This window comes from Trachurus japonicus, chromosome 7, assembly GCF_045865225.1.
Source record: "Trachurus japonicus isolate A0001 chromosome 7, Traja_1.0".
Taxonomy (NCBI): Eukaryota; Metazoa; Chordata; class Actinopteri; order Carangiformes; family Carangidae; genus Trachurus; species Trachurus japonicus.
The window spans coordinates 26085509-26112852 of record NC_140913.1 but is presented as its reverse complement, the minus strand read 5'-3'; the positions used below and the strand labels follow the sequence as shown (position 1 = coordinate 26112852).

At 41.0% G+C, this 27344-nt stretch overlaps 2 protein-coding genes across 4 annotated transcripts in view; one reads left to right on the top strand and one right to left on the bottom strand.

Moving 5' to 3' along the window:
* pacsin1a (protein kinase C and casein kinase substrate in neurons 1a) overlaps window positions 1–18338 on the bottom strand; it is a 35279-nt gene extending 16941 nt beyond the window's left edge. The window contains exons 1-2 of one of the 3 annotated variants that reach the window (XM_085782485.1): window positions 18096–18338; window positions 12171–12241 (exon numbers count right to left, since the gene is read on the bottom strand). The gene's annotated coding sequence lies outside the window, so the exon portion shown is untranslated. Of the gene's footprint in view, window positions 1–2161; window positions 3347–12170; window positions 12242–17923; window positions 18073–18095 lie in introns of those variants that run through there. The other 2 variants (XM_085782487.1, XM_085782486.1) reach the window with 2 other exon arrangements.
* A 3168-nt stretch (window positions 18339–21506) lies between these two features.
* Window positions 21507–25688, top strand: LOC146984896 (homeodomain-interacting protein kinase 1-like). The gene is made up of 9 exons (XM_085783134.1): window positions 21507–21610; window positions 22054–22238; window positions 22316–22507; window positions 22606–22787; window positions 22861–22984; window positions 23762–23884; window positions 23982–24068; window positions 24182–24348; window positions 25561–25688. Exons 2-9 carry the CDS (start codon window positions 22068–22070, stop codon window positions 25574–25576), a joined length of 1062 nt encoding a protein of 353 aa, XP_085639260.1. The 5' UTR covers window positions 21507–21610; window positions 22054–22067; the 3' UTR covers window positions 25577–25688.
* Window positions 25689–27344: the final 1656 nt, after the last annotated feature.

Genomic DNA, 27344 nt, shown 5'->3' with positions numbered 1-27344 from the left:
GGGGTAGGAGACAGCAGACATCGTAAAATGGTTTAGATCTTCACCTCATGGCTCCATGCTCCTGAAACACTCCCAGTCGTCCCAGTCATGGTAAACAAGTTTTTTGTCCTCGGAGGCCAACGTAACTTTGCCAACAGGAGGGGTGAGTGCGAGCGAGTGAGTGAGCGCTGCAAACTAGAATCTGAACACACATATTACACACTAGACCTTCAAAGGGGCTGTAAGTCTTCTCTGTCACTGAACATGGTTTCTTGCTCGGAGCGAGTGGTGTCAATGGTCGGTTACAAGACAAGAGGTCACACTTCATATTATTTTACTCTACTGTGTTGCCATACTGAAGCTGCTAAAGGGGTTTTTCATTAGTTTTAACAATGACAATAAATGTCTTCTCTTCTCTTCTCTTCTCCTCTCTTCTCTTCTCTTCTCTTCTCTTCTCTTCTCTTCTCTTCTCTTCTCTTCTCTTCTCTTCTCTATTCTTCTCTTCTCTTCTCTTCTCTTCTCTTCTCTTCTTCAGGAAAAACTGGATGTCACAAAGTGGCAAGACATGCCTGGCTGTATTGGGATCAGTTGGCTACTATGCTAACTTCAGCAGAGGAAAAAGAGTGATACAAACAGAAGCACTGGAGAAATCTTTTGATAAAGTGAGGAATGACATTTGATGCTGAACTTTTGCAATGCTTCCTTTAGACTGGTGGGTAAACAGCTGATGCTAACACTGGCTATGAAGCAATAGCAAAACATAGAAATAGCTCCTTTAAAAACAGACCACTGAAGCTAACTGTCTTTTGGAGGATGCACATTGTCAGCATGTGTTTTCTAGTCTATGGCCATGTGTAACCAAATAGAGACCAATTATGAAAGGACACACTTGCAATCATGCATAAGTGTATTGAGTAAGTTTGATGGACTACTTTCATACAATCCTTTAATTCAATGATCTGTGTGGTGAATATTCAGGATGATGCACAGGAGATGATGCAAGTTTGCTGCAGGTTGATGACAACAATGCTCGGCTCAATAACCACAGGCAAAGCAACAGTATGAGACACCAGAGGCGTCAAGGTCCGGCCTTATGTATACTACATACACAAGCTTAGTGACATAAATCCCCAACTATGTGATGCAAGAAAACTTCATGCAGCTAGAAAGTTAAGCAGTCCTAAAGTAGCATTCCTTAATCTCAATAAACAAACACCATTGGTCAACCTGCCCACTCATCATCCATGTTCGTCCAATGAGCTTCGGCATCCGTGACTACAACATCTAGTGTCATCAAAGCCACTTAAGCTCCGGCGGGATGCCAGAATCCCGTCTCACAACACAACCAATTTAACCAAAACTCACACGACATAAAGCTTAAGCTACATTTCGAGTGTTTGGAAAAAGCAAATAATTCCTGGACAGCGACCTATCTTTATATAGAGAATCTCAAAACAGACTAGAGATAAATAATTATGCCATGTTTAGTAAGTAGGCTATAGTGCAAATAAAATGTTCATGTCAGTGAAAAGATGATGTCTGAGAACTGACATTTTTCAGTTTTTTAAAGAAAAAATATCAGTACAAAATCATAAATTCAAAGCAAGAAACGGTGCTGACCTCTGGGTGGGTCTGTTATTTCTAAGGACGGCGAGGACATGAATGTCACTGGCCACAGTTGACAAGGTGACAGAGCAGAAAGCGAGCACATCAGAGAAAAGTCACAGTTTGGGTCCATGGTGGGAGAGTCTGGTGTGTCCCATGAGACAGATAAGGGTGGGGGGTGGGAGTAGTAAGCATTCTGGGGCTTATAGTGGAGTTATTGAGGTCAATCCACCTCAGTGACTGTGAACACACTACACATTCCCCAGTGTATTAGCTGGTGAGGAATTCATAGTGAAGACAGAGCACAGTGCATCAGAATAATGAAGCAGGCTTGTATATGTAATGTGAAGAAAAAAACAAAATGTTGCACAAAAAAGCTGCTCTGAGCAACAAATATTGATCCATTTGGATGCATCTTTCAGTCTGAGCAGCTCCCACTTACTGACAAAACACTTGCAGCTGCCAAATCAATTCCTTTTGTCATGTAAAGTCTGTCAGGAGTCTGTTATGATAAAAGAAAACTCTTCAATCCAACGTATTTTTTAAGAAATAAACATCCTTCAGCACATTCACTTACCATGTTTGACTCCATCATTGCAAAGTAAAAAAGAAAAAACAATCCAAAAAGTTTGTGATCAGGCACCCCTCTAAAACAACAAACTTTGTAGTCCAAGTATGTCCTGTTAGAGTTGGTGAATTTTTTTTATTTTTGCAGCTTTGACCTCTGTGGCCAAAGTGAACGCAGAGAGGACGATAAGTCTGACCAAACCAGCATGTCTCAGAGGCTGAGGGATAATCCTGCAGTGTGCCACTTGAATAGCTTTAGAGGGGGGAGGGAGGAAGAGCAAAGAAGCGGATAGGATGAGTGAGGCCGAGAAACAAAAAGTGGGAAGATGAACACGATGCTGACGAGGAGCCGTAATAATTATGACATTATGCACTGGCAGGATAGTGTGACTGTGTGACAGCAGAGAAGGTGCATTAAGGCGTGGTTTCTAGTCTTTTTTGTGAACTTTTTTTTTCTATACTCATGCAGCAGTGAGCTCACAGCAACATGACGCAACTAAAAACTGCAGGGACTCACAGGGACTCAGAGGGGCATGAATGCTTTTCAGAGAGTTAAAGAAAGCCCCTGATCCAGGTGAAGCGAAGCAAAATGTCCCTAACATAACATAACATAACATAACACAGTCAGAGGGTCCAGTGTTGACAAGCCTTTGAAAGCACTGAATGGGAACCACAACAAAGACGTAAGCTCGTTACTGTAAGAAGATTTCAGAGAGATGAACTAACTTTACTCCAGCACATTATCAAGCTCAGTGTCTCATGACTGTTTAGACAACAGCAGCTGAAAGACAAAGTTGCTGACCGGGACTCTCTCTAGTAATGTGTGGTGATCAAAAAAAAAAAAAAAAAGGAGCTACAGCTGCACTTAAGTCTCATATGGCTTGACAAATATTATCAGGAGAAACTCAGCCGTCTGCTGATGTTTGGATACAGTTGGTTTATGTTGCCTGCTGGTTGTCTGCTGATTCTGTCTGATAAGCGCAGCACGCCCTCCTGTTTTACCGACCGAGCAGAAAGAGGACACACAAGGGGAAGAGACGCAGGGAGGTCTTTCATTGAGACACAGCGAGAGGAGAGGGTGACAGAGAAAAACTATGAGTGAGACACCAGCGGCGGGGAGGAGAATAGGAAGCAGGGGAGGCGGGAGGAAGATTGAGAGAGGTGGCCGGTGACAGGAGCGAGGTGAGGGAGTGGAGGACGGTGCTGCGTGGAGCCGCTCCGACAGCCAGAACCATGTTCCTGTGTGGAGCCAAAGGGCCCGTTTGGACGGCAGCTGAACACATCAGGACTGAGATGTGATTCATCTCACGGTGCAGCACGGCACGGTGTAAGCTGACTGGCTGGATGTTGCCAGGAGACAGAGCTGCCTTGTGCAGACCTCACACACACATATACACACACACACACGCACCGTAACAGCCGAGGCCGTCATTAAGCTTGGCCATGTGACCATCACTTTGGACAAGAGCAAGAAGGCCGGTTCAGTGACGCAGTGTCAGCTGTCCACACCACAGTGGTGGTGGTGGTGGGGACACGTCCTCCAGTCCAACAACTCACACAAGAGGGGTCACTGTTCATATTGAACCCAAACCCAGAAGGAGACAGGGCGCTGGATTTAAAAAGAGAAAAGATGCAGCAATCAGAAGTAGTTAAAAAGGGCAATAGAGGAGAAATGAAGGGAGACCAGAGAGGGTGGAGGGCGATGGTGGTCTTGTGCTGGATTTATCAGCCGAACGTGTAATGCCGTGAGCCCTCCTCGCTGCTCGCTGGGGCATGGGATAGGAGAGTCAAATCTGAACTGACGTGTTGATCCAGATGGGGAATCTGCCACAGAATTTAGAAAAAAACAAACCCTCCTCTCTTGTCTGTGCTCCCCCAGTGCACTGCTACTGTAGCTGAGCTGATGGAAGAAGGTCCCTGAAACGTCTGTGTCTGAAGACAGAATTGACTTTTATTTGTTTTCTGTCAAAGAAGTAGACAAGCAATGTCATTTGAAGTGTGGTAGCCAGGGTTGGTTTTTTTTAGAGAATACTTATTAGTGATGCTACAACCAAGCGAGCAGCTCGGATGCTGCACTGAGGGACAGTGGTTCTTTGATCTAAATGTTGATGTTAGTATTTAGTAGCTTTTTACCATATTCACCATATTAGTTTAGCATATTAGCATTCTAATGTTTGCAGTTTGTGTGAAACAGTCTGCACCTTGCAACACAAACTGACAGAAATACTAGATGAAAAGTCAAAAGATCAACAAAGATTATACAATTCAGTCTCAGCAGTGACTTGAATGAATTAAACAAAATTTATGACAATCAATCCAATAGTTGTTGCATTAAGTGTCTGGGAGCACTTGTCATGTAGATGTAAAGATGCTTCACTGAATTAGTCAATATTAATGACCAGCTGAGGAACAAAGTCATCAAGGATTCATCCTCTAGAGAAACAATCTTTAGAGAGTTTCATGCAATCCATCCAAAAGTTGGTCTAATAGAGATATTTGAGCCCCTAAAACTGCCCTCCATAAGCTGCTAATCAGGCTAAAGCATTACAGTGTTCAAACAGTGAGGGACTAACTGTCTGTCATACACAAACTAATGAGCATGAGCCCATCTTCACCATGAGCTACACAATCTCACTGAGATCTGACTCTTATAACCTTGAGTACAAAGATGTCGCCTTTAATCCGTCTTGCATCAACCTCATCAGATATTCTGTAAAAGTATAAAGTATCTCCTCATAATGAGTTACTGATTCAACACATGTTTCATTCAGATTTCCAATGAGTCTAGTACCTGACTGCACCTGCCAGATGTTATGATGCAGCAGACAAGCGTTTGCACGAGGAGACGAGCACTGTGCGTGTGTGTGTGCGTCATAATTTCAAACACCCAAGTGCAGGATGACTCAGCTATCTGATCACGAAGGCCTCCGGAGGTCCTCTGAGTTATGTTGCTGCACAAGAATCAAATTCCTGCATCACTGTTTGTTCCCATGGTGGGTGAGTGGGTGGGTGAGTGAGTGGTTGAGGGGTGAGTGGGGGCATTTCTAATCAATATCTGTTTTGTGTAGCTGTGTGAGTCAGCCAGGTGTGTTATTGCTCAGCTCCCAGGAAAAAACACACACACACAATTACACACATTATTACTGGGGATGTAAATAACAGAAAGAGACACCAGTATCATTAAGTGATACTACATGTCATTGACTTCTCTATGAGGAAAAAAAACATTCTCTTCCTCTTTTGCCATCGCCACAGGGAGGTCAGAGGTCATGATCAGCCACAGGACATGTGGAGCTGGCAGGGGTCAGAGTGAATGCTGACACACCACACTGCCTGTCACATGACAGCCCTTCAAACTGTTAACACACTGCTTCACTCTCCACTGTCTAGTTTGATATATGAGCACTATCCAGAGCCACGGGAGAGATGAGGTAATGGGCCGACACTGACTTATACTGACAAATAAGAATAAGAGTAATTATTAGAATAGAATTAAAACACATTCAATGAAAAACTGAAGCTCATTATCACCAGGATATGATTACTAACAAACAACTGAATGTACAATATGTTAAAAAATACGGTAACGCTTATAATAAGTACACACTATTAAGCACTAGTTAAACATTCAATACTGAATTCATCATTTAAAACACAAGAATACTCATTAGTATCTAGTTTATAAACACAGTTAAAAATGTTTTACTCATCATTGATAAGCACTAACTGTATTTATAAACTTCATACTAATGAGTATTCATGCGTTATAACTGAAGAATTCAGTATTTATAAAAGCTTGACTAATGCTTAATAGTGTGTGCTTATTATGAAGTGTTTACCAAAAATACAATAGAGCAAAACACGGTCATCCTGTTAATGAAGAGGATCTCCCCTTGTGTTTCATGTTATAGTATCCAATGCAGATGTTTTCAGTTTAAGTCTCTGAGTCTGTAATCTGCTGAACCACAGAGAAGAAAATGAAGATGAAGATGAAGACAAATCTAGTACCAGAGGAAAGATTGTCAGGGTAAATACCACAATAAACTATAAATATGTTATAACACTAATAGTAAGTACTGAATCGAAGGCAACTGGACTGGATCATAACATTGACTATAGTACAATGCTATTATAATGGACTTAACCTTTAATGACCCTCCTTCTTTATAGTGTGAGACGGAGGAAGCACAGTGTGGGGTTGACAGGGCACCACTTAATTCATTATCATTACATATATGAACAAATAGAAGTCAATCCATGCAGGATAAACTGAAATAATATAAAACCTAAACTAAAGTGACTCTTACTTATTAACCTTGTGATGCTCCTGAGACTCAGGCTGATTGAACTTGGCAGTTTATATTACACAGTTTTTCTCCTGTCTTCACTTCCCCTCCACTTGCGTCTGTTATTTAGACTATTCAACCTTATTTAAACCTCAGCAGTCTCTCAATATTGCAACAACGCTAGAGTTATTAAATGGTATTCATACCTGCTTAAACTATAGCAGCAAGAGGCTGAAAAACATCTACCACCGGAGCGTGGTTCATATTTTGACATGACTCACTGTCTTTTACACCTGTGTGCACAATGTTACTACAAAGGAGGCACCGTGTCGACACAACCTGCAGCATTTTCACTATAGAAGAGGAATCTGACATTTTCAAAACAGCTGTCAGAAGCAAAGAGCAGAGCCCAATGAGTGGTGTCTGCTTCAGTCAGGCCCAGGAAGGGTTCACATCGCCCAGAAAAAAGAGACACATTTATCATCTAAGAGCAGCGTTGTACAGTAGAAGGCGCCCAGGGAGCCAGAGGTGAAAGTCGTATTTACCCTGTCTCCGCTCAGAGTTTAGAAGTTTGGCTCATCCAACTCACAAAACGAGAAACTTTCCTTGCTTAATGAAAGCAAGAAAACAAATTACTATCAGCAAAGGCAAAATGTAAAACATATGTTTCATCACTAAAAGACAGTGATGCAAGGCAAAGTGAAGAAAAATGCAGAATTCAGACAAATCCTGTGGCACCCTGCTGTGAGAAAAAATAAAGACACAACTGTTGGCACTGCTGCATGACGAAGAGCTTAACTTGAGCTTTGTAGAAATTATTAAATACATTTGGGGGTGGTCTGGCTCATCAGGGGGAGGCACAGTGGTTGCAGTGGTTTGCACTGCCGCCTCTGGGTGGAGTTTGCATGTTCTCCCTGTGGCTGTGTGGGTTCTCCAGCTTCCTCCCACAGTCCAAAAAACATGCAAAGCACCGTAGGTGGATTGGAAACTCTCAGTTGCAGACAGTAGTTGTGAATGTGAATGAATGAGGTTGTTTGTCTCTACATGTCGGCCTTATGTTAGACTGGCGACCTGTGGCGGACTGGCACCAAAAAGAGGCCCTGACATTTTTGACAGAGAGAGGCCAGACTTTACACAAACACACACACAGCAGTGATCATAATGATGATGAGAAAAGAAAATGCTTTGCTCACTGATTTAAAGATTTGAACCCAGACTGGAACAAGGTTTGTGATTACAAAAAGAGCTGCTCTACCCAGTGAGCTATATAGGCCACTTATGATGTTGATGTGATTGTGTCTTTCAGAGTTGGCTGGCCATCAACCATCTGACCCCGACCGACTTTTATTTTTGTTTTTTTGCGGCCACATCAGCGCGGCCACCGTGGTCACGTCTTCGCCTGGCCGGCCGCCATTGTGGCATTTGCCCATACTGCCAGTCACTGCTGGCGACCTGCCCAGGTGTAGCCGCCACCTTGACGGTGCAGACAATGGATGGATGGATGGCTCATCTGGTGGAGCACGTAGGCTACCACTTAGACTCAGTCCTTCCTGCAGCAGCCCTGTGTTTCAGTCTGACTCATGGCTCTTTGCTCATCTCCTCTCTCTCTCTCACTCTCTCCTCTAGCACCATCATCATTTCAATACATCAATTTCCCTTGTTATAACCAAACACGTGCAAAACTAGTTAAGTTTAGTTTGAAACATGTCAACGTTTGACTGGTATAAAATCTGGTCCAGATCCTCAGATGCCACTTAGTAAATCAGCATGTTAACTCATTAAACCAAGATGGTGAACAAGGTAAACATGTTACCGGCTTAAGTTAAGCATGATTATTATTGTGAGCATGTTAGTATGCTGCCATTAGCATTTATCTTGTGACCTCGCAGTGCCAAAGTGGACTTGTGGAGCCGCTTGCATGGCTGTAGATTGTCATTCACTCAGAATTCAAAAGGATTTTATCAAAAGCCAATTTAAAATAAGATAAATTTCAACTGTAATATAAAAGTTGGTGCTGGTATCTGGCTCAACCTTGAATGCCAGAGACTTTGTGAGGATATAAACCAAACATCCCTCTCTCAGAGCAGATGAACAGTGAGAGATCGCAGACAGCCGGATGGAGTGAGAGACAGGAAGAGACTATTGAATGGAGGCCTCCTAGATCCCGCCCCAAAACTGGCTGCCAAGCAGAAACAGAAATATCACAATAGGCAGTATTATTGAACACACACACACACACACTTGCGACTGAGTTGTGATTTAACACAGTGTCCCGAGCGCTGCTGCAGTGGTTATGTAACTATCAAGCCTCTTGCCACAAGCCTCCTGGTGACAGTGTGGTGAAGACGGGGGGAAAAAAAACGGCAGGGGGAGGGCAGAGAGAGAGAGAGAGAGAGAGAGAGAGATGGGCAGGAGAGGTAGAGGAGAGCAGAGGAGGGGGAGACAGACATATTGTGATGGGGTGGTGATGAAGGAATGAACTGCAGATATGCAGCAGCTGCTGTGAGATGGAGCAGACAATGGTGGCCCTGCATGGTTCCAGTCCAGTTTTTCCTGACGTCCACAGAGAGTGAGGAGCAGAGGGAGGGAGGGAGCGAAGCAGCAAGGCTGTAGTCAATCTGGGAATGTTGCTCTTCAAACACACCAGCTTTCTGCCCCCTTAACGTTTAGCTGCCTGATGCTGCGCTGAATACTGATGGGCTGCCTTCAAATGCATCGCCTATGTGTGTGTGTGTGTGTGTGTGTGTGTGTATCTCTCTGTGTGAATTTTCGAGAAATGGAGTGGGAGGTGGAGTTACAGAGAGGGTGACTGTGCCTCACTTTATTCTAGCTAATGAGACATGTAGCCTACATCACATACATGAAAACACACAGCCTATAAAACAAAATCTGTCATCTGTCAGTCTATTATTATTTAAAATTAAATGTTATCACCCATCAACAGTTAGTCACCTCATCTAGTTCCCCTTCTAGAGGACATGTTACACATGTCACTGAACATGATGGTTTCAATGGCAAACTGAATGTTCACTGTTGATAAAAATATCTTTGTCTTTCTTTGCATGTTTAGAGGATAACGCTCCTCTCCTCTTACTTACACAGCAAAAATAAAAGTCTTACAGATCAGCTGCATTCACTTTGTATTTTGATCCTGAAAACAAAGATGAAAAAAGAAATCCCTCTGAGCCTCTACTACTGTAATCCACAGTGATGTTTTGAGCTAAATGCTAACATCCTCACATCCTCACAATGGCAACATGCTAATAAGCCTGGTTTATACTATTTAGCTACCGTGTTGGTTTGCTTTAGGTAAATGATGATGGCAGGAGAGAAAGTCAGACACTCAGTATTAATTAATGATAATAAATGCTGATGAGAAAATCTTACTGAAAACTTAAAAGGTGAATCCTGTGGTGGTGCACTGCTAAAGGTCACTATAGTCATTATGATTTAGCTCCTGGAGACCATGAATGTCAAACCTGCATTACCATCAATAGAGTCACAATTAAAGCACAGCTTAATGTTTCTATGAATGGAGAACCTCATGTTGCTTAATAGGCTACTGGTAATCAGCATAAGCTATGTCGCTGACAATGCTGCTAATAGGTTAAATTAAAGGAGGACTAAAATGCTATTTTGTCATATATATGGTGTCATTGTAATGAGCATGTGACTTGTGTGATTATTATGGCAGAAAACTCACAGGAGAATACAACAACACCAATTTGCCCAGAGACACGTCGAGTGCACGTCCAGACAGTAATCACCTTACATCCCTATTTATACACACCTCTAATACCTAGAGGCCATTTAGGAAGAGTGAGTGACTGATTCCACCTTGTAGCGAAGTGAAAGAGCTGGAGACCAAAGACCTGAGAATCAAATCAGACCTGAGTTGCAAAAATCCAACAAAACCAGGGCTTGTTCAACGTACGGCAAACAAGCAATCTGACCTGAAAGCAAATCTGCCTGGTCGGATTTTTGACCCACTAAAAGTATAGCAGGCAAGGGCCCATTAAAAAGAGTCTGTGTAGCTTTCTTTTTTTCCCCCTATATCATAGTTTGAGTTGGCACATACCTGTCATATTTATTTAAAGCAGACTTGATGAACTGTCGTTGCCAGTTTGGCTTGCAGGGTGATGGATGGGTATACCTAACCAAGAGCCAGACAAGTGCCTGTGCTTGTTAAAGGAGAAAAAATAAACAAGTATGGGTGCAAAATGTTTCTGTGGAAGTATTGGCTAAGCATCCTGAAAGCACAAGCAAGTGAGCTTAGGCTTCCTCTTCAGCTGGCACCAGGACGAAATGGCGATCAACTCTAAATCTGACTTTAGGAAATTAGATTATCACCATCCTACTTTGCATTTTTTAAGAGGCTGAGTTCTTATTTATTTCCTACGTTAGCTGCAGCAACTGTTCATTCTGACAAGACTTCCTCTGTTTTAGTCCATAGATATGATTCTTGTTTAGTTTTGACCTACCACAGCTGTTCATTGGTCCATATATTTAACATAGAAAGAATATAATATAATTTGTGTAATTATTTTACTTAGTGTGTTTTCTAATCCTTATGTTTGTGCATTTCCAAAAGACACTCTTATTGCCACAGCCAGTTCTCATAAATAGTCAGTTTCACTTCCTGATTAATTAAAGTGTACATTTATTATAGAAATGTGAGTTGTAAGTACATGTTTGCACAGAATTACATATTTGAAAACTAAAAAAACGCCCTGGTCTGATTCTCCGATTATCTAAAGTCTTGAAAAACCAGTAATATTTACAAATCCAATCAAAGACACAACATAGTGATAGTCGATCTGTTGAGAAAGGTGATGTGGTTCAGATGCCAGACCGTAAAACACAATATCATGTCCAGGTTAGACTAACAGGTACAGTAATGCTAATGCCGATATTATTCTTTGTGGCAGTGTGCCTCTGTGTTGTCTTGTTAAACCTCAAAGCATCCTCTGTTTAGTAAAACCAGACAACTTCGCTCTGACCCAGCTTCCTCTCCCCGTCCAAATTGCACAGCATCCCTGGAGAAGCCTAAGTGAACTGGGCCACCGTGTTCTGATGAGCCCTCTATCACATACAAACAACAGTGTGTGTGTGTGTGTGTGTGCGTGTGTGTGCTCATCAGACAGCTGCTTAAGCTCCCGGCTGCAGCGAGGTTCTGTCATAATGCACACAAAAACAAAGATATCAAACACGGAAATCAATAAGTACCCCTCCCCTGACATATCATGCTTCCCTGTGAGACAGCTGCAGCTACTCTTAAAAGTAAATTCTCAGATAATCTCCTCTAACAACAAAAAGTAGGAAGAATATTAAACGAGACAAAATGTTGCTGCCTCCCTGGAGGCTACAGATTGGTGGATAGGATCAAATGGAGAGGCTAAAAAGCTGAAATGCAACCCTACAGTTGCACTGTAACCCTATATGTTATGTTGCACAAAGTAGACGACATATAGAACAATGCAAAATAAAGATCTCAAATTCAGCAACAAACTTGACCCCTCCTATAATTAGCCCATCGACCCCTCGTGAATTATTAACAGCACTGACCAAGAGCTATTAATTACCTCAAGTGGTGTGTTTAGCACTATACATTATACAAAAGGTCCTTAAAGGAGTGTCGTCCCTCTGGAAAACCCGTGCAATGTCACACTAAGCGAAGATCAAAGGAAATGTGGAGATTTTTAAGGACAGGCGGAAAAAACAGGGTCAACTCACCTTCTCCACCAATGGGAGGTCAGGTTTCCATAAACCTTACAGAGAGCTGTTGGTCCCCTGCAGGAGATCACCTGTGGGGGGGAGAGACAGAGAGGGAGGGGATGAGTCCTTTTTGGCATCGAATAACAGTTAAGCACTGCTAAATTACTCTTGAATGGAAATGGGTCCAACACGCTTGAAACAAGGTGTCAAAACACCAATTACCATTACAGAGGCAAAGATATTAAGAGATTAGTTGAATTTCATTTTGAACAGTCACAATCAAAGGGAGATTAGCAAACACCGACACTGTGGGAAGAGCAATCTATTTCATAAATTCAGCCTTCTCAGTCTCTTTATAGCAGAACAGTAAAAACACCAGCTGGTGGGCAGAATTAATGTAGGCAGATTAATAAACCAGTCAATGTTAAAATAAACCAGAGTCAAGTTATGAACTTGATTATATGATTATACTTGATTATGCAATAAGAGATGATTATGCACAGAATGGTCTAAATGCAATGACAATCATTTTGGTGTGAACTCTAAGTTATTACTTAAAATTTTTGAACAACATGTGGTGGCAGACAAAATGATACACACTAATGAGCAGTTGGGAAGCTGCTTGTTGCAAAAGAGGATGTACAAAACCAGCATTCATTTTTTTTAAAAGTGAAAACTCGTCACTAACACACATCACATCTTGACCAGACACAACCAAAACAAGATGCAAAACAACTCCTCACCCACGACAGACCTAAACTTTTAACAGCAGTACTCCAATACAACATCACCATAATGAACAATTCTGTCCCAGTCTCAGCAACATTACAGATAACAAACCTCAGAAATCTATTTTTAAACTATATCTGTGAATGAATGAACTCATCATATATTCTGGTTTAAACTTTATGAAATTTTAAAAGGCAAAAAGAGAGAAATCCTACACCTTTTTCTTACATTAATATTTTAGTTAAACCAGCTGTGTTTAAATCCCCACATGTTTATGTGCACCTGTGCTGGGATCATTCGACGGATCACTGTGCTCTTTCTCTGTATGAATAATTCCATCCACTGTCGGTGGGTTTTAAATGTTGAATTTACATAATATTAACAGGAAAAGGGACAAGAACAGAAACTCAATGTAAAAATCTGTAGTTACATGGACTAAAGCTTCGTCTGCTGGAAGAACAAGTGGTTGATTAATTGGTTGACAGAAACCTGAGACAAATATGGATTGTTGTCATTTACCAACAACAACACAACCCGATTAATAATTAAAAAATGCTTCAGTGGTGACAATAATTCAGCTCCTGCTCCAGCATCACACTCATGTCATCAAACAGCCATCTTGTCCTGTCCATACACACTGACTATTCACATTAATGAAACTGTAATCAGCATCATTCATCTTAAAATGTATGTTTTCAGCCCCTTTCCCCGGTGTATGTATGTATGTATTTATGTATGTATGTATGTATGTATGTATGTGTGAAAGGCTCCTCTGCAGCAGATAAATAGCTCTGATAATGTGAGGGTGACCGACTGACTTTCATGCAGAATCATGATGAAGCAGCCCACCGACACAACCTGGGATGTGGGCAACTGGGCACCATCTGATGGTTAAAATGGGATCCCGGACAACGGGAACCGTCCAACTGAGCCTGGCACAAAGTCATTTTATAAATGCTGAGTCATGGTCAGTTTATGCTTTTGGTGTTTTTCGCCCATGACTGTTCATAAGTATCTGAAGGGTATTGAGATATTCTGGGGGAGAAATCCAAGCACGGATTACTAATCATTTAACGGCTCTCAGCAGTCACAGATTAATTGATTAGTCATGTAACAGAAAATTAATCAGCAGCAATTTTATACCTGAGTAGATCTTCCTTTAAAAAAAAAAAAAAAAAAATGAAAAGGGCCCAGAACTCTTTGGTTTCAGCTTTTCCAATGTGAATATGAGTTTGTTTTCATTATCTTATTTAACAGTGAACTGAATATTTGGGGATTTAAAATATTATTAGTAGTAGTAGTTACTAGTATTATGTATTAGTTATTATAATTGACATTTTGAAGACCAGCGATTCATCAAAAACATAATATACAGTCTAATCAACAGTGAAAGTAATGGTTGGCTCCTGCCCCAGCAACATGCATGAACATGATGATCTGTTTTGATATAAAACAGTTCATCAAGTCAAACAGTCACCAGAGCACGGCCAGCTCTGTGTCTGTCTTGCCTCTCTCTGTGTATATGCCCATGAGGAACACACCCTCTAGTGTTCAAACCAATGACCTGAAACTGCTGCATTCACAGGTACAACCAGCTGTCACCCGACAACGCAGACACAAAATCCAGCGGGGGAACGATGCTTAACCGTTCACATCTGATTGATCCAAACCCCAGGTGCACCATTCAGCTGCTCGCCGGGACTCCATTTTCAGTCGGGTTCCCAAAGATCACACTGCATTGGGGCCACAGCGCTCTGCCTCAGGTCTTGAGCTACAGTCACATGATGATGATGATGATTCAGAACAGGCAAACACTGACATGTTGTGGTGACACAGCACGAAAAAGCACCAGGCAGCAGCATCAACCTACCTCATTCATACAGTTTGACAAAGAGAAACACACCAGTGCCTCATTCCCTTATAAATGTTAAACACACTCTATCTCTTACTCCATAAATATTTCATAAATAGAATATTAATAACATCTTTGTTTTTCTTGTCAGCTTTTTAGTGTAAATTCATGGAAACAAATACACAGGTTTGAAACCTAAATGAGATTCTTTGTGCAGAGTGAAAGGCAGCGTAGATGCTTTTGACAATCTCCAATGTCATAAATCTTCTGCCAAGGATAGAGTCTTCCCCCGTGTGTGTGTTCTCCTCTGCACTGAGAGAAATGAGACGCTCCGGCTGCCCTTCAGACTCTCCGCTTTTACATTGCCTCTTTTTTCACACCTTGTCAGACACCACTATCTCCTCTTTTACCAGAGGAGCAGCAGCCGTTAACTCTTTCATCAGCGAGCACCTTAAAGAAAAGAAAAAAACAACAACCTCACTATTTCACACATTGTCCTCACTCCCTCACACATGACGTCTGAAGACCACCCACAAACAGCTAACAACAACAACAACACACAGGTCACAAACATGAGAAAACACATTGTGTGATCTGTGTGACAGAATCAGGTTGAACCAAAAACCTGCTTTGGGTTGAATGGATCTTATAAAGTGTTTTGCTCATTCTGCACCATTTCCTCTATTAGCTCTCATTTTATCTTTACGCACTGTACGAAGATTTAATGAAACGTGAACCTAAATGTCCGACCAAAAGAAGCATCTGAAAACAAATGACTGCTGTGGCCTTGAGCTAAATGAATTATAGATGTAATTCCCATTTAATGTGATCGGTTTTATCGTTAATTCATCACGGCCTTCTGCACTGCACCTATTTTAGACATCTCATATTAAATAGAAGAACAAACAATCAAATGACAATAGGTTGCACTCAATGCGTCCCACAGATCTCACGCTCCTGTTAATCTGTTGGCACTTGTTATGCACATGGCCCAGAAGAAGCCAAACTGAGGAGGAGGTGGATTAAAAACCAACCACCTGAATATTATTTTCACTTCCTTGGGTAAGACTTCTATACACTATCGCTGCATTCCCTAAACATTCATGCCACTAATGGTTAAGGAAAAAACAACAGGTCGGGCCTGTGGTTGCATGAGTGTAAGTCATAATTAAATCCTGACAAACAAACCTCCTGAGCAAAGGAGATGCCGCCTCACCACAATCAAAAGCAAAACAAGTGAAGCATGGGAACTCAAAATGAACGGTAGTGCAGATAAGCTCTACAGGAAGTCAGAGAGGACACACAGGCTTGCTGTGGCTTTAGATATTAAACAGCATGTCTCAAAGGGAAAAGGATGAATAGTTTGTGACTTAATTAAGAGCTCTTTGTCTCAAGGACATACATACATGTACATACAGACTCACAGCCCGGTTACAATGGGGGATATATGGAAGCAATGCTGTGTGGTTGAAAGAATGAAATCAAGAGCAATGTTGGAAATATGTTGATACCAGTGTAAATATGATGATACTTCTGCCAATACTCCACTGTAAGAAATCTATGGAGACATATTTGGCTTCAAGCCTTATTATTTAGGGGAACTTCATGAAGATTAAATGCTGCAAAAGCACACAGAGACACACTCAACCTTTGGCTGCACAAAATCGTCTTCAATTAGAAACAGTTTAAGGATTTCAAGCCAGCGTCCAGGTGCTCCATAGTTTTAGATAGATAGATAGATAGATAGATAGATAGATAGATAGATAGATAGATAGATAGATAGATAGATAGATAGATAGATAGATAGATAGACTCCACAGTGAGGAGTGAGGACTTTGCTAATAAATAGCAGGTACTCTTTCACTCCCCTTTCCGCAATACAATTGGATTAGCCCCCCCACACACCCATCATCTCTGCCCCCCTCCACTGGCAGTATCATCATCTCTCTCTTCACTGCAGCCTCGTGTCAGCCTCTCGTGGGGGCACCTTGTCCGCTGACAGGCAGCAAACAGTGGATTCAGCACCGCGGACAGCTCCAAAACAAGCCGTGTGTGGAGAGCACGAGCGACCTGCCCTCTGCACACGTCACCGTGATCGCGAAGACGAAGAGCAACAGGATTTCACATTAAAAAAACACACACACACGAACACAGCAGCCATTTAACCAGTCGCGTGACTGGGAGCAGCTTGCGTTTAAGACACGACGACTGTATGTTTTTTTTTTTTTTTTTTTTTAAGGCTCGAGCAGCTGCCGTTAACCAGCCCCCTTAAACGCATCATCATCACCACCACCACCACCATCATCATCATCATCATCATCACAGCATAACCACATCTCTGCTTCTGAACGCATAAAGTCAGCTGTGAGCCTGGATGCGTTTCAGCTCGAGGGCAGATTTGATGAATGATTAAAAGACCACATGCACCTAATCCCATGTAGAAAACAGGATGCTCCTCCTCTGTTGGTTGGTCAGAGGGAGAGAGAGAGAGAGAGAGAGGAGAAAAAAACAATGACGCTAGAGATGGCTCATCGCTGTGCTGTGACAACCAATTACATAACGTCAGAGAACGGAGAGCTCTCATTTACATTTCGCGTCCATTTCACCAAGAAATCCACCGACAGGGAGCAGAGCTGCTGCTGTCACCTGTCCTCTGTGTTAGTGCTGCTAAAACACAGCACAGGAATGAAAACAGGGACAATTACGACATCTTTGCTCGAAGCACTTCACGCTCCTGGTCTTGTTTACCCATTTGGCGCATGGAAAAGGACATAAAATGGCAATCGCCTCTCAGCACCTATAGTGCTACTTAACATGGAAACAGTGTTTGATACCACAGACAGTTTCTGTGCTCATATATCTGCATATAAACACACTGCATTGCTAATACAGTTTGGACACTGAGGTCAAATTTGCTCATCCTGGCATCACGGGATGCATTGTAGAAAAAAAAAAAAGACAACAACACCCTGCATCATCCTGTCAGTGTATCATTACATAGACCGTGCAAAATCACACCAAATCGATCAATAATAACATTTCACATGCGAGAAAAGCCTGCAAATAGTAATCCAAGATGATGCAAGATGGTCCTCTTCACCCTTGGCGTATGCAAAACAACGGTGCACCATATAAAATGACGCATGCATAATTCAAAATCGCTATAGTATTGCTAGTGAATCAGTAGTACTTGGTCGGTATGACGGCGGAGATGGGATAACACATTATCCAAGCGATGGCAAACGATGCGAGATTCCTTTATCCCTGCGTCGCCCTTTGCTAAAAGGATGCTCAGCTTATCTTCCCTAGTGCAGCAATGTGGCATCAACACGGAGCAGAGACACACACACACACTCACTTACCAGAGATGCTGCTGCTGCTGCTGCTGCTGCTGCTGCTGCTACTGATGCTGCTGCTGCCGAGGTGCACAAGTACTACCCAAGAGCCTGTGCTGCAAATAATTTAGTATTTCCCCTTGCAGTGACAGAAGGTGACCCTGCGTTCTCTGCAAGACTCTGCATCCACTAGATCACGATGCACGCAGCAAGGGGGAGCTCCACAGCACAGGCGCGCGTCCGGGGGGATGGCCCAGCGTTTTCCTTTCAATGGACGACAGAAATGAGCTGCAGGGAGGGAAGAGTTAGCTAATGCGACTCGGAAACTCGACTTTCCTCTTTTTAATCCCTCACAACATTATAACCACATGAGCTGGACTTGGTCTGGCTGTGCCAGATGTAATGTAGCCACATCTGCAGGTGGGAGTGGGGTCATTTGTACTGTTGAGATTTCATCAGTGAGAAAGTTGTGAGTGGATTCATAATAAACCTGTTTTGGGGTTTGTGGAAAACATTTTTATTATATTTGACAATTTATAAAACAATAAGGGAGTTTCTGTGATGAGGGGGAGCCCCAAATGTCGCTCCCACTTTCCAACCAATGAGGAGAGCGTATGGTGAGAGTGGGCGTTACAGCTTGTATTGTCAATCACGTCCACATTGCACTTCACTGCAGGGGAGGGAGAGAGATATAATTTTTTTTGTCCTTTGGCTGTTTAACAGGCCTTTTGAATATCCAGCTTCTGTTTCAAGGCCATAGGAAAAGGTCTGCACACCTGCTGGTTTATGTACTGTAGTTATTAAATGCTGGAACAAAGCTCTGTTTAAATGACAAAATATGATGCCAAAACTATTGTAACACAGTAATAACTAGCAACCAATAGATGGATGGCATATGGATAACACAGTATGGATCATGATCTAAGGTTAAACAGCGGCTAACACTGAAATCTTGGCTTTGTGTTACAGAGTTGGATTAGCTGTGTACGAAACACATCATTAGTTGTGTTATAGGCTGGTACATCAATGTGAACATTTGAATAATGGTGTCTCATATACTGTATGTATTGTTTTTTTTCTGCATCACAACCCATGTTTCACGGAAGCAAAAAAGACTTAATTTAAAATAAACCACCTACAATACATATTTTAATTTTTTTTTTACTGGCACAAGAACAGATGGCAAAGAATTTAACTCGTCCGAGGTTTTGAGCGCACGTTCACAGTGCAGGCTCTCTCTATTACTCTTCCCTATTTAGTGCACTTTGTATTAATGCACAAACAATGAAACATAAGACCATCTGCTTTTCTGCTTTATGGATGGGTGCAATGCAATCATAACTCTTTTGAAATGTCATCTGCGTGTTATCTGACAGAGGAAGTTAACTAATCTGCCAGTATCTTATGAAAAGGAGACATTAAAGATAAGGATCAGCGAGCATCTGTTTTTTTGTTGTTTTTTTTTGTTTTGTTTTGAATGAGGGAATATATTTTAAAGCCACTCGGTATCTGACACACAGGGTGAGGTCATGGAGGTTAAAATGACTGAACAACATCTTTATGTCAGTGATGTAGTAAAAGTATCACCAATGCAGACTTTTCATTTCATTTCAATTCATCTACAGCCACTTTGCTGCAGAGTTGCCCAATGTCCAAATGTATTTTTTTCCTGCAGTGACAAACAGGAACATTATGTCCTACATGTAAATGTTCAAATACTCATCGATGGTTTCCACACAAATAGTTCCTTCAATAAGTGATGTATCTGTTCATTCGGTTCAGATGAAACAATGTATCATCAGTGTGTCCTTTGTTTCACTATACTGCTGATCTCCCTGTATGCAATTATACTGAGACACCCAGGAGTGGAAAACCAAAGGCTGGAAACACTTTGACATCCACTGGTCTATTGTTCTACTGATTAACCTTAACAATAGAATATATCAAGGGTTTATGATAAATTATTATGATTATCCAAATATGTACGATGGCATGGGGGATTACAACGTGTACCCACAACATTGCTTTCCTCTTAACTCAAAGGTATTTAATGCCATCTGGTGGCAAAAGCCTGGCAGCACAAAAACATAACTGAACCTGCTGTGAACTCAGTGGAGACAGTATGAGATGCAATAATTGTCTCCAGGGTCGGAGTGGGCCTTGGGTTACAACTTTAGCTGGTGCACAAATGGCACTGACAGAGCCAACAGAGGTCTGATGTCCCACCAGTCACTGTGCTGCTGCACTGATCCATTTCATTTGTGGAAGGCCAGTAGATTAACATGACTCAAATCCACTAACATGTTGCCAGACCACATACCAAACTAAATAACATAAACGCTACAAAACACACAGAAGGGGTGTGACTCTTTTCTCTGCTTGGGACATCATTACTACTACTAGATTACATATTTAGCCCAGTGACACTCCGTACCGACCTGCACAGAGAACTGCACCGCTCGCCTTGTTTAAACTCAGGACACTGCACACGGACTTGGCACTTTTTTTGGAATAGACTTGGCACTTTAGTACTTTTTAATACTTTCTTCAGAAGTTGGTTACAGTATGCCTTTCTCGTGCTGTCCTTTCATCTATTTATTAAACTTATTAGCTAATTACCTTTCTTTAACCAATTGTCTTCTGCCTCTCCTTTTTTAATTGTTGCTATTTCGGACCCCTGAATCTCCCTACGGCAATAAATAAAGATTTAAATCAATCAATCAATCAATCAATCAATCAATCAATCAATCAATCAATCAATCAATCAATCAATCAATCAATGGTACACAGAAAAAAGTTGTTTGCTGCCATTTTATTATCTAAAACCTAATTTACAACAAAAGTAGCAACATTTAAGTAGGCTAACGACATCGAGTAGGCTACATTGGAAAATACTTTACATTGTCCTGATTATACTTGCAAGCTTTAAAGCAGAAGTAAGCGATCCGGTCGTTTTGGCTAACTTCTTGTCAGCCGATGGAGTTAGCAGCCCCCGCCCTCGTCATGGATCTATTGGTCCTCGTCCCTACGTCACCACATTCACGCACATCCCTTGGCTGCACACACAGCCCTTCATGCCGTTCTCTCTCCTCATTGGATAAAGGTTGTAGGATACAAGGAAGTATAGAAGAAGTTTTCTCCTCGGCTTACAGCAGAGCAGAGTGACTGACAGACCCGTGTTTCGGACCAAACACTCTATGTAAGTGATTGCTGTCGGAAGATATAACTATTTAAGACTTATATTAACACAAACATTCCGCTTACTTCTGCTTTAAGTAAGATCCTAACTGCAGGACTTTTACTTGTATTGGTGTATTTTTACAATCTGGTTTCAGTAGCCTACTATTCAAGTTCTGAATACTTCTTGCACTGGTTCTGTAATTAGACATCATCTATAATTCTACCATTGGAATCTATACATTATGACGTCATAGAGATATTCTACAGTGTGCTCTACATTACTGTGGAAATGCACCATTCTACTGTAAACTACTGGACAAATTAATGACTAAATTTGAGACACTCTTCTGTTGCTAATAGAGGTATAGTGACTGTTTTTGGATTTTTTTAATGCATTGTTTTGGGAAGTTCAATGAATCTGTGAATTGTGAGCAAAAGTGAAAAGTGAAGTCAGATTTATAATGTTTTTATTGTGACGTTGGCAGAATTATGTGAAAATGAAATCAAAGAAGTAACAGCTCTATGATTTATCTGACTTTTCTCGTCAGTGACAGTTAATTTAGATGTTGTTAATCCTTAAGTAAAACTCTTGAAATTTGCAGGTTAACATATCAAAGAAATTCAAATGTAAATGCTAATATTTACAGCTACAACATATACAAGCTCTGCACAATCCATAATTAAAATAATTAAGATGAGGGTTTCAAATACCATTAAAAACATTGACATGAGGCAGGAAATAATCAAATGATGTCCAACATTGAAAAACTATGTGAAGATGCTAAATGTCACAGGCTGGTTTCAGTTTTCTTTGCAGAAATGGCTTATTTTCCTCTGATCAGTACCATCTCACAAAACTATAAGATGCTCAAAGTTTTGGGGCAGGGGAGCTATGGACAAGTCATCAAGTGTTTAAAACTGGACACTGAGGAGACCGTAGCTGTAAAGGTCTTAAAGGAACGAAATTCACAGTTCAAACCAATACGAGAGGTGAGCAAGTATCTAAAAATCACAGTCAGTCTCACTTAGACCTACAGAGTTATTTAAATCTTGTCATTTAACCACAGATAGTCATACTGGAGAAGCTGAGATGTTTGGACCCTGTCAAGTCGAACATCGTCAGATGCTATGAATGGTTCCACAGGATTGACCGGACCTTCATGGTGTTTGAATCTCTGGATATGAGCCTCTTAAAATTGATGCGCGATAGAAAATGGGCTCCTCTGCCTCTGATTGGCCTGAGGACCATTATTAAAGATGTAAGGACACAGAACCAAATGGAAAGAGAGAAATTTAAAACTCTGTTGGTTTGTACTCCGGGGCATCCTTCATCATATATGGCTGACTTTACTTGCAGGTGGCAACTGCATTAAATGCACTGAATGGTGTTGGACTGGTCCATACAGATTTGAAACTGGATAACATCATGCTGGTGGACCATCAGCGACAACCGTTCAGGGTGAGGCTCATTGACTTTGGCCTCACTCTTCACACTTTCGAAGCCGCACCAGGCCAATGTGTTCAGGCGCTTTGGCAGAGGTGAGACTGTCAGCCTGTGATATCCACAATTTCTCAGTTAGCCTCTGTTCATCTTTATGTCAATCTATCTTAGGTCTCCTGAAATCCTTTTTGGCCTCAAATTTACTGAGGCCATTGACATTTGGTCACTGGGAACAAGCATGGCAGAGATGCTCGCTGGCTTTCCACTTTTCCCAGGGAATCATGAATATGATGTGGTCAGTACTAGTGCCTAGTGTCTATACTGCTCTTGGTGTATGTAACCTTTCAATATCAAGGCTCCTCTGAGTGTAGCCATGCTAAGAAAAGTGACAGTGGCCCTAGGCCGCTATGAAACTGTATATGGGCCAGTACTTTCGATACTGGCCAAAATAATGGCGCTCAAATATCAATTGTTGCTCATTTTAGTCATAAGAGGATAAATCAGTTCATTGAGAGGCACAACTATGCATATAGGTGCTCATTTGGGTACTTGCTTTTCAGATACCCCCTCTGGTTGATAGTGCTGGTATGGTGGGCTACGTGACCTGTAGCTTACAGACCTTGTATACAATTTTGTCTTGAGGTTGCACAATTTTGCCATCTACTGACGATAATCTGAAAATGCCTCAAAATATTTTAAATTGCTTTGAGTGAAATTCACTCCCTCTTTGCAGTTGTGAACGTCGTTCTGCCATCATTACCACACAAGTGTCGAACTGTTGGCTTGTCGACTCCTGCCCATTATGCAATGCTTTCAGTGCAGTGCCCTAGGCCCTTGTATGAACTCTTACGCTAATGTACTCACAATAACAATGCTAACATGCCACTTTAGTTGACTGTCATGCCTTTCACTCAAAACCACCAACGTGATTTCTTAGTGGTGCTAAGTGAAAGGACACTAGCATTAGCAGAATTCATCCTCTGCGGATCTTGAATGTCTGTACTCAATTATACAGCTATTTGTCCAATAGTCCAATGGCAACCAAAGAGTCATAGTATTTTTGTTTTTCCAGCTGCGTTTCATCATTGACATCCTGGGTGAACCTCCTAAAAGACTCTTGAATAAAGGATTTAAAACACCACAGTTTTACCACCGATGTCAAAAATACTGTATGTTCACTTACTGGAAATTCAAGGTACAGAAAACTGTCTTTGACAATATGGGCCAAATGTGAATAATCCTCTATTATCCAAATCGTATGTCTAAAATATCTAGATTTTGTATTATTATAGATGCCAGTGGAGTATTACACTGAAACAGGGATCAAGCCAGTGGAAACCAGGAGACATCGACTCTTATCTCTCGATGACCTGGAAACGGTTGGTTGTCAAATACATGACATCTGCTGATGAGCCCATTAAATAGAACATTTTCTTGAGTTTTTTTTTTTTTTTGACTAAATGTTGTTACTGAACCCAATATCAAATTCTAGATGGACCTGCACCAAGGGAACAGCTCAGATGCTGATGGTCAGAGAGCTAGTGTTGAGTTGTTGAGGGCAATGCTGCAAATGGATCCAAAGAAAAGGATTACAGCAAGGAAAGTCCTGGCCCATCCATTCATAACAGGGGGCCATCTCAGTCCCAGCATCAGTTCTCAGTAAGTGTGTCCAAATGTGTAAATGAGTGTTGTCCTTGAATCAGCATATTAGGTCTTCTTGGCACAACAGTTAGCCCAATGGATAACTTTACTGAATCGTATAATGTATATAGAGTGTTAGTTAGTTGGCCAGTAGCTGCTGAATAGTGGATCATTAAACGGCTGAGGAGGTCAGTATTTCCCTCAGGAGAAGCAATAGTGAGTAAGTGCTGCACTAACATTCATCATGTGGCCAGAAACTTAAGTCCAATTGAGTCATAGCATTGCTCTGTATCAGCTGGGATAATTATATTTCAGTTTCAGGTTCAGTTATTATTTACGCAGCCCCAGGAGAACATAAAAAGTGCTCCCTCATAAATCTTCACTACAATTAAGAGCTTGAGAAAAGTAGACAGAGAGCTCCTCTGCATGTATTTGACAGTCATAATTACATGTTAAAACAAATGGCAAGAGTATTACTGCATAGCAGCAACAGGGTGTATTGTATCCTACTTGGCTCAAGAGTACATTTCCTTTTCTCATCAAGTCAACATTTCAGTTTCACGATGCACCCACGATGCACCCGCTTTATTCACACACACAACAAAAATCATAGTTGGCTTGATAGTCACAAGGTGTGTGAACTGGTCTCCTGAGAAAGCTAACTAAAGCTTGTGGTAGGAGCCATTTACATACATTAGACATACATTAGACACACATTGTAAACACATTTACATGCACATGACACTTACATACATTTAACATACTACATACAACACAACATACACTTAACATACAGTTTGTGATCCCGGGATGTACATTATATATATGAGTTTAGCAGTTGTTCCTTTAGATGACGTTTAAACAAGGAGATAGATCGTGATGTTTTGAGGCTGTCACTCATTTAAAAATTATATAACTTAGTGAGAAACACATACTAGAAGTAGTTATTTGAGGTGAGTGCACGTTAGACCACAGCATGCCACTTTTCACATATTACACAGTGTATGTTGTGGAAAAGAAAAGATGAGGGTCTATGATAGTTGTATAATAGTATGATAGTAGTTCATTCAAACAGCCCTTCTCAAGCTCCTAATTCCGCTTTGAACAGCATGAATTTCTTTGACACACCATCTACTTGGTATGAGTTGTCATGTTATTCCAACTCTCCATTGGCTGAAGCTGTCATGTTATGCCAAGTCTCCATTGGCTGATTACACCTTTGATTCACAGAGATCAGTGGCCCTGAGAAGAAAAAAGCAAGACAAAAATCAAAGGAGTCTTCTTCACCTGGAAGGGGAAATTTTCCTCCAGCTGCTATTTGTCTTAGGATAAATTAAATGCCGGCTCTGGTTCATTCTATTACATGCATACTGTAACCATCAAGCTTGTTCATTGTATACAATATTTTCACAAAGTCACAAATAGAAAATAAAACAAACCTCTGAGAAGTTATTACTATATTGTTGGTGTTTTTGTCAACGTGTACTGTGGTTGATAGAAACAGGTGTTTTCTCCAATTTTGTCTGATTTAATCAATCAATCTCAAGCTTTTTTCTTTTTTTTTTATAGAGATGGTGCATCTCAATGCACTCAAAATAATGCTGGGCTTTAGGTTATTCATGTTTGTGAAAAGAGGCCTAATTATAAATTAAAGAAAGTGGATTTCAAAACCTGGCCTCTCATAGAAACTATAAGTAACTATAAATTATTTATACTTTGTTGTGCACTTTAGAACAAATTGCCAAAACAAATAGGCCTCTGGCAAACCTCAGAACAAAAGCTCCCAAACCTGCTGCCTGGTGTGTTGCTGTAGTCAAGCTGACTGCAGGCAAAAGCAGAGGCTGCTTGCAGAGTTGGAGGTCACACGAAAAGAATCAGATTATTTACTGAAGTACTGTTATGTTGAGGGGCAGGCCTCTGAGTTCATTGCTATACGTATCTTCATTAAAGTATTAGCAGATTTCTGCTCAGTGACATGATCCATTGTGATCTAGCTGTTGTATCAAGACACCATTGTTTCCAAATCTGGGTGTTTCCATGGTTTTTGGGAGAAAGAAAAATACTGGTGTCTAACATTCCTAAGTTGCCAGTTAAAGGTTGGCCATCAACCAAATTCTTGCACAACTCAATTCTATTTTCTATTATATTTCAGCCTGCTCTAACATTGAGTTTATTCATAATGAAACTAAGCTATTACACAAATAAGAGCAAAGATGCTCATGACCTGTATCACCTTAAATATTACAAGTAAGTTTGGGCTACATCGTCTGATAGGTGAGTTATTACACTAATGTTAAGACCCACAGTGAGCTCAAATTCAGTTTTCTTTTCCACAATCAGCTTGAGGTGGTAGTAGAAGTAGGTTCCGATAAGACTAGCTGTAGCCCAGAGCGATAACTGTGTTATTAGTCCAGGCAAAATAGTGTTTTACGATAGACTAATTGTCACAGAAGGTTTTTCACCATACATCATTTCTATGAGGTGTCTAGAACAACATACTAAAAGTTCTAAGAAATCCTAGTTGGGGAAATATGTTTAATTCGCATCATTATTTACTGTATAAAGTGCTGACAACAATACACCCCAATGGGGCTATTTTTTCCCTTTACTCCTATCACAATGAAACTTTACACAATGAAAGTATCGATGAAATGTAACATTTTTTGTATTACAAGTTTCTTGGAAAATGAATTTGAATATGCAAATGAGCAATACACTAATGGAATATGCCCAAAATTCACCCGAATAGGCTTATTTTCTTCCTTTACTCCTACCACAATCACACTTCACACAATAAAAGTATACATGAAAAGTGACAGTTCTGTATTTCAAGTTTCTTGGAAAATTAATTTTAAATATGTAAATGAGCTCAACACTAATTGACTTATGGCCAAGAAGCCATAAAGCTACAAGCAGCAACAGGGGCCAAATAACTAACACATTCATGTCCATTCAATAAGTTAAAGTAACATTGCAGAGTTTTTCAGCCTTAAAATAATGTTTCCAGACTCATT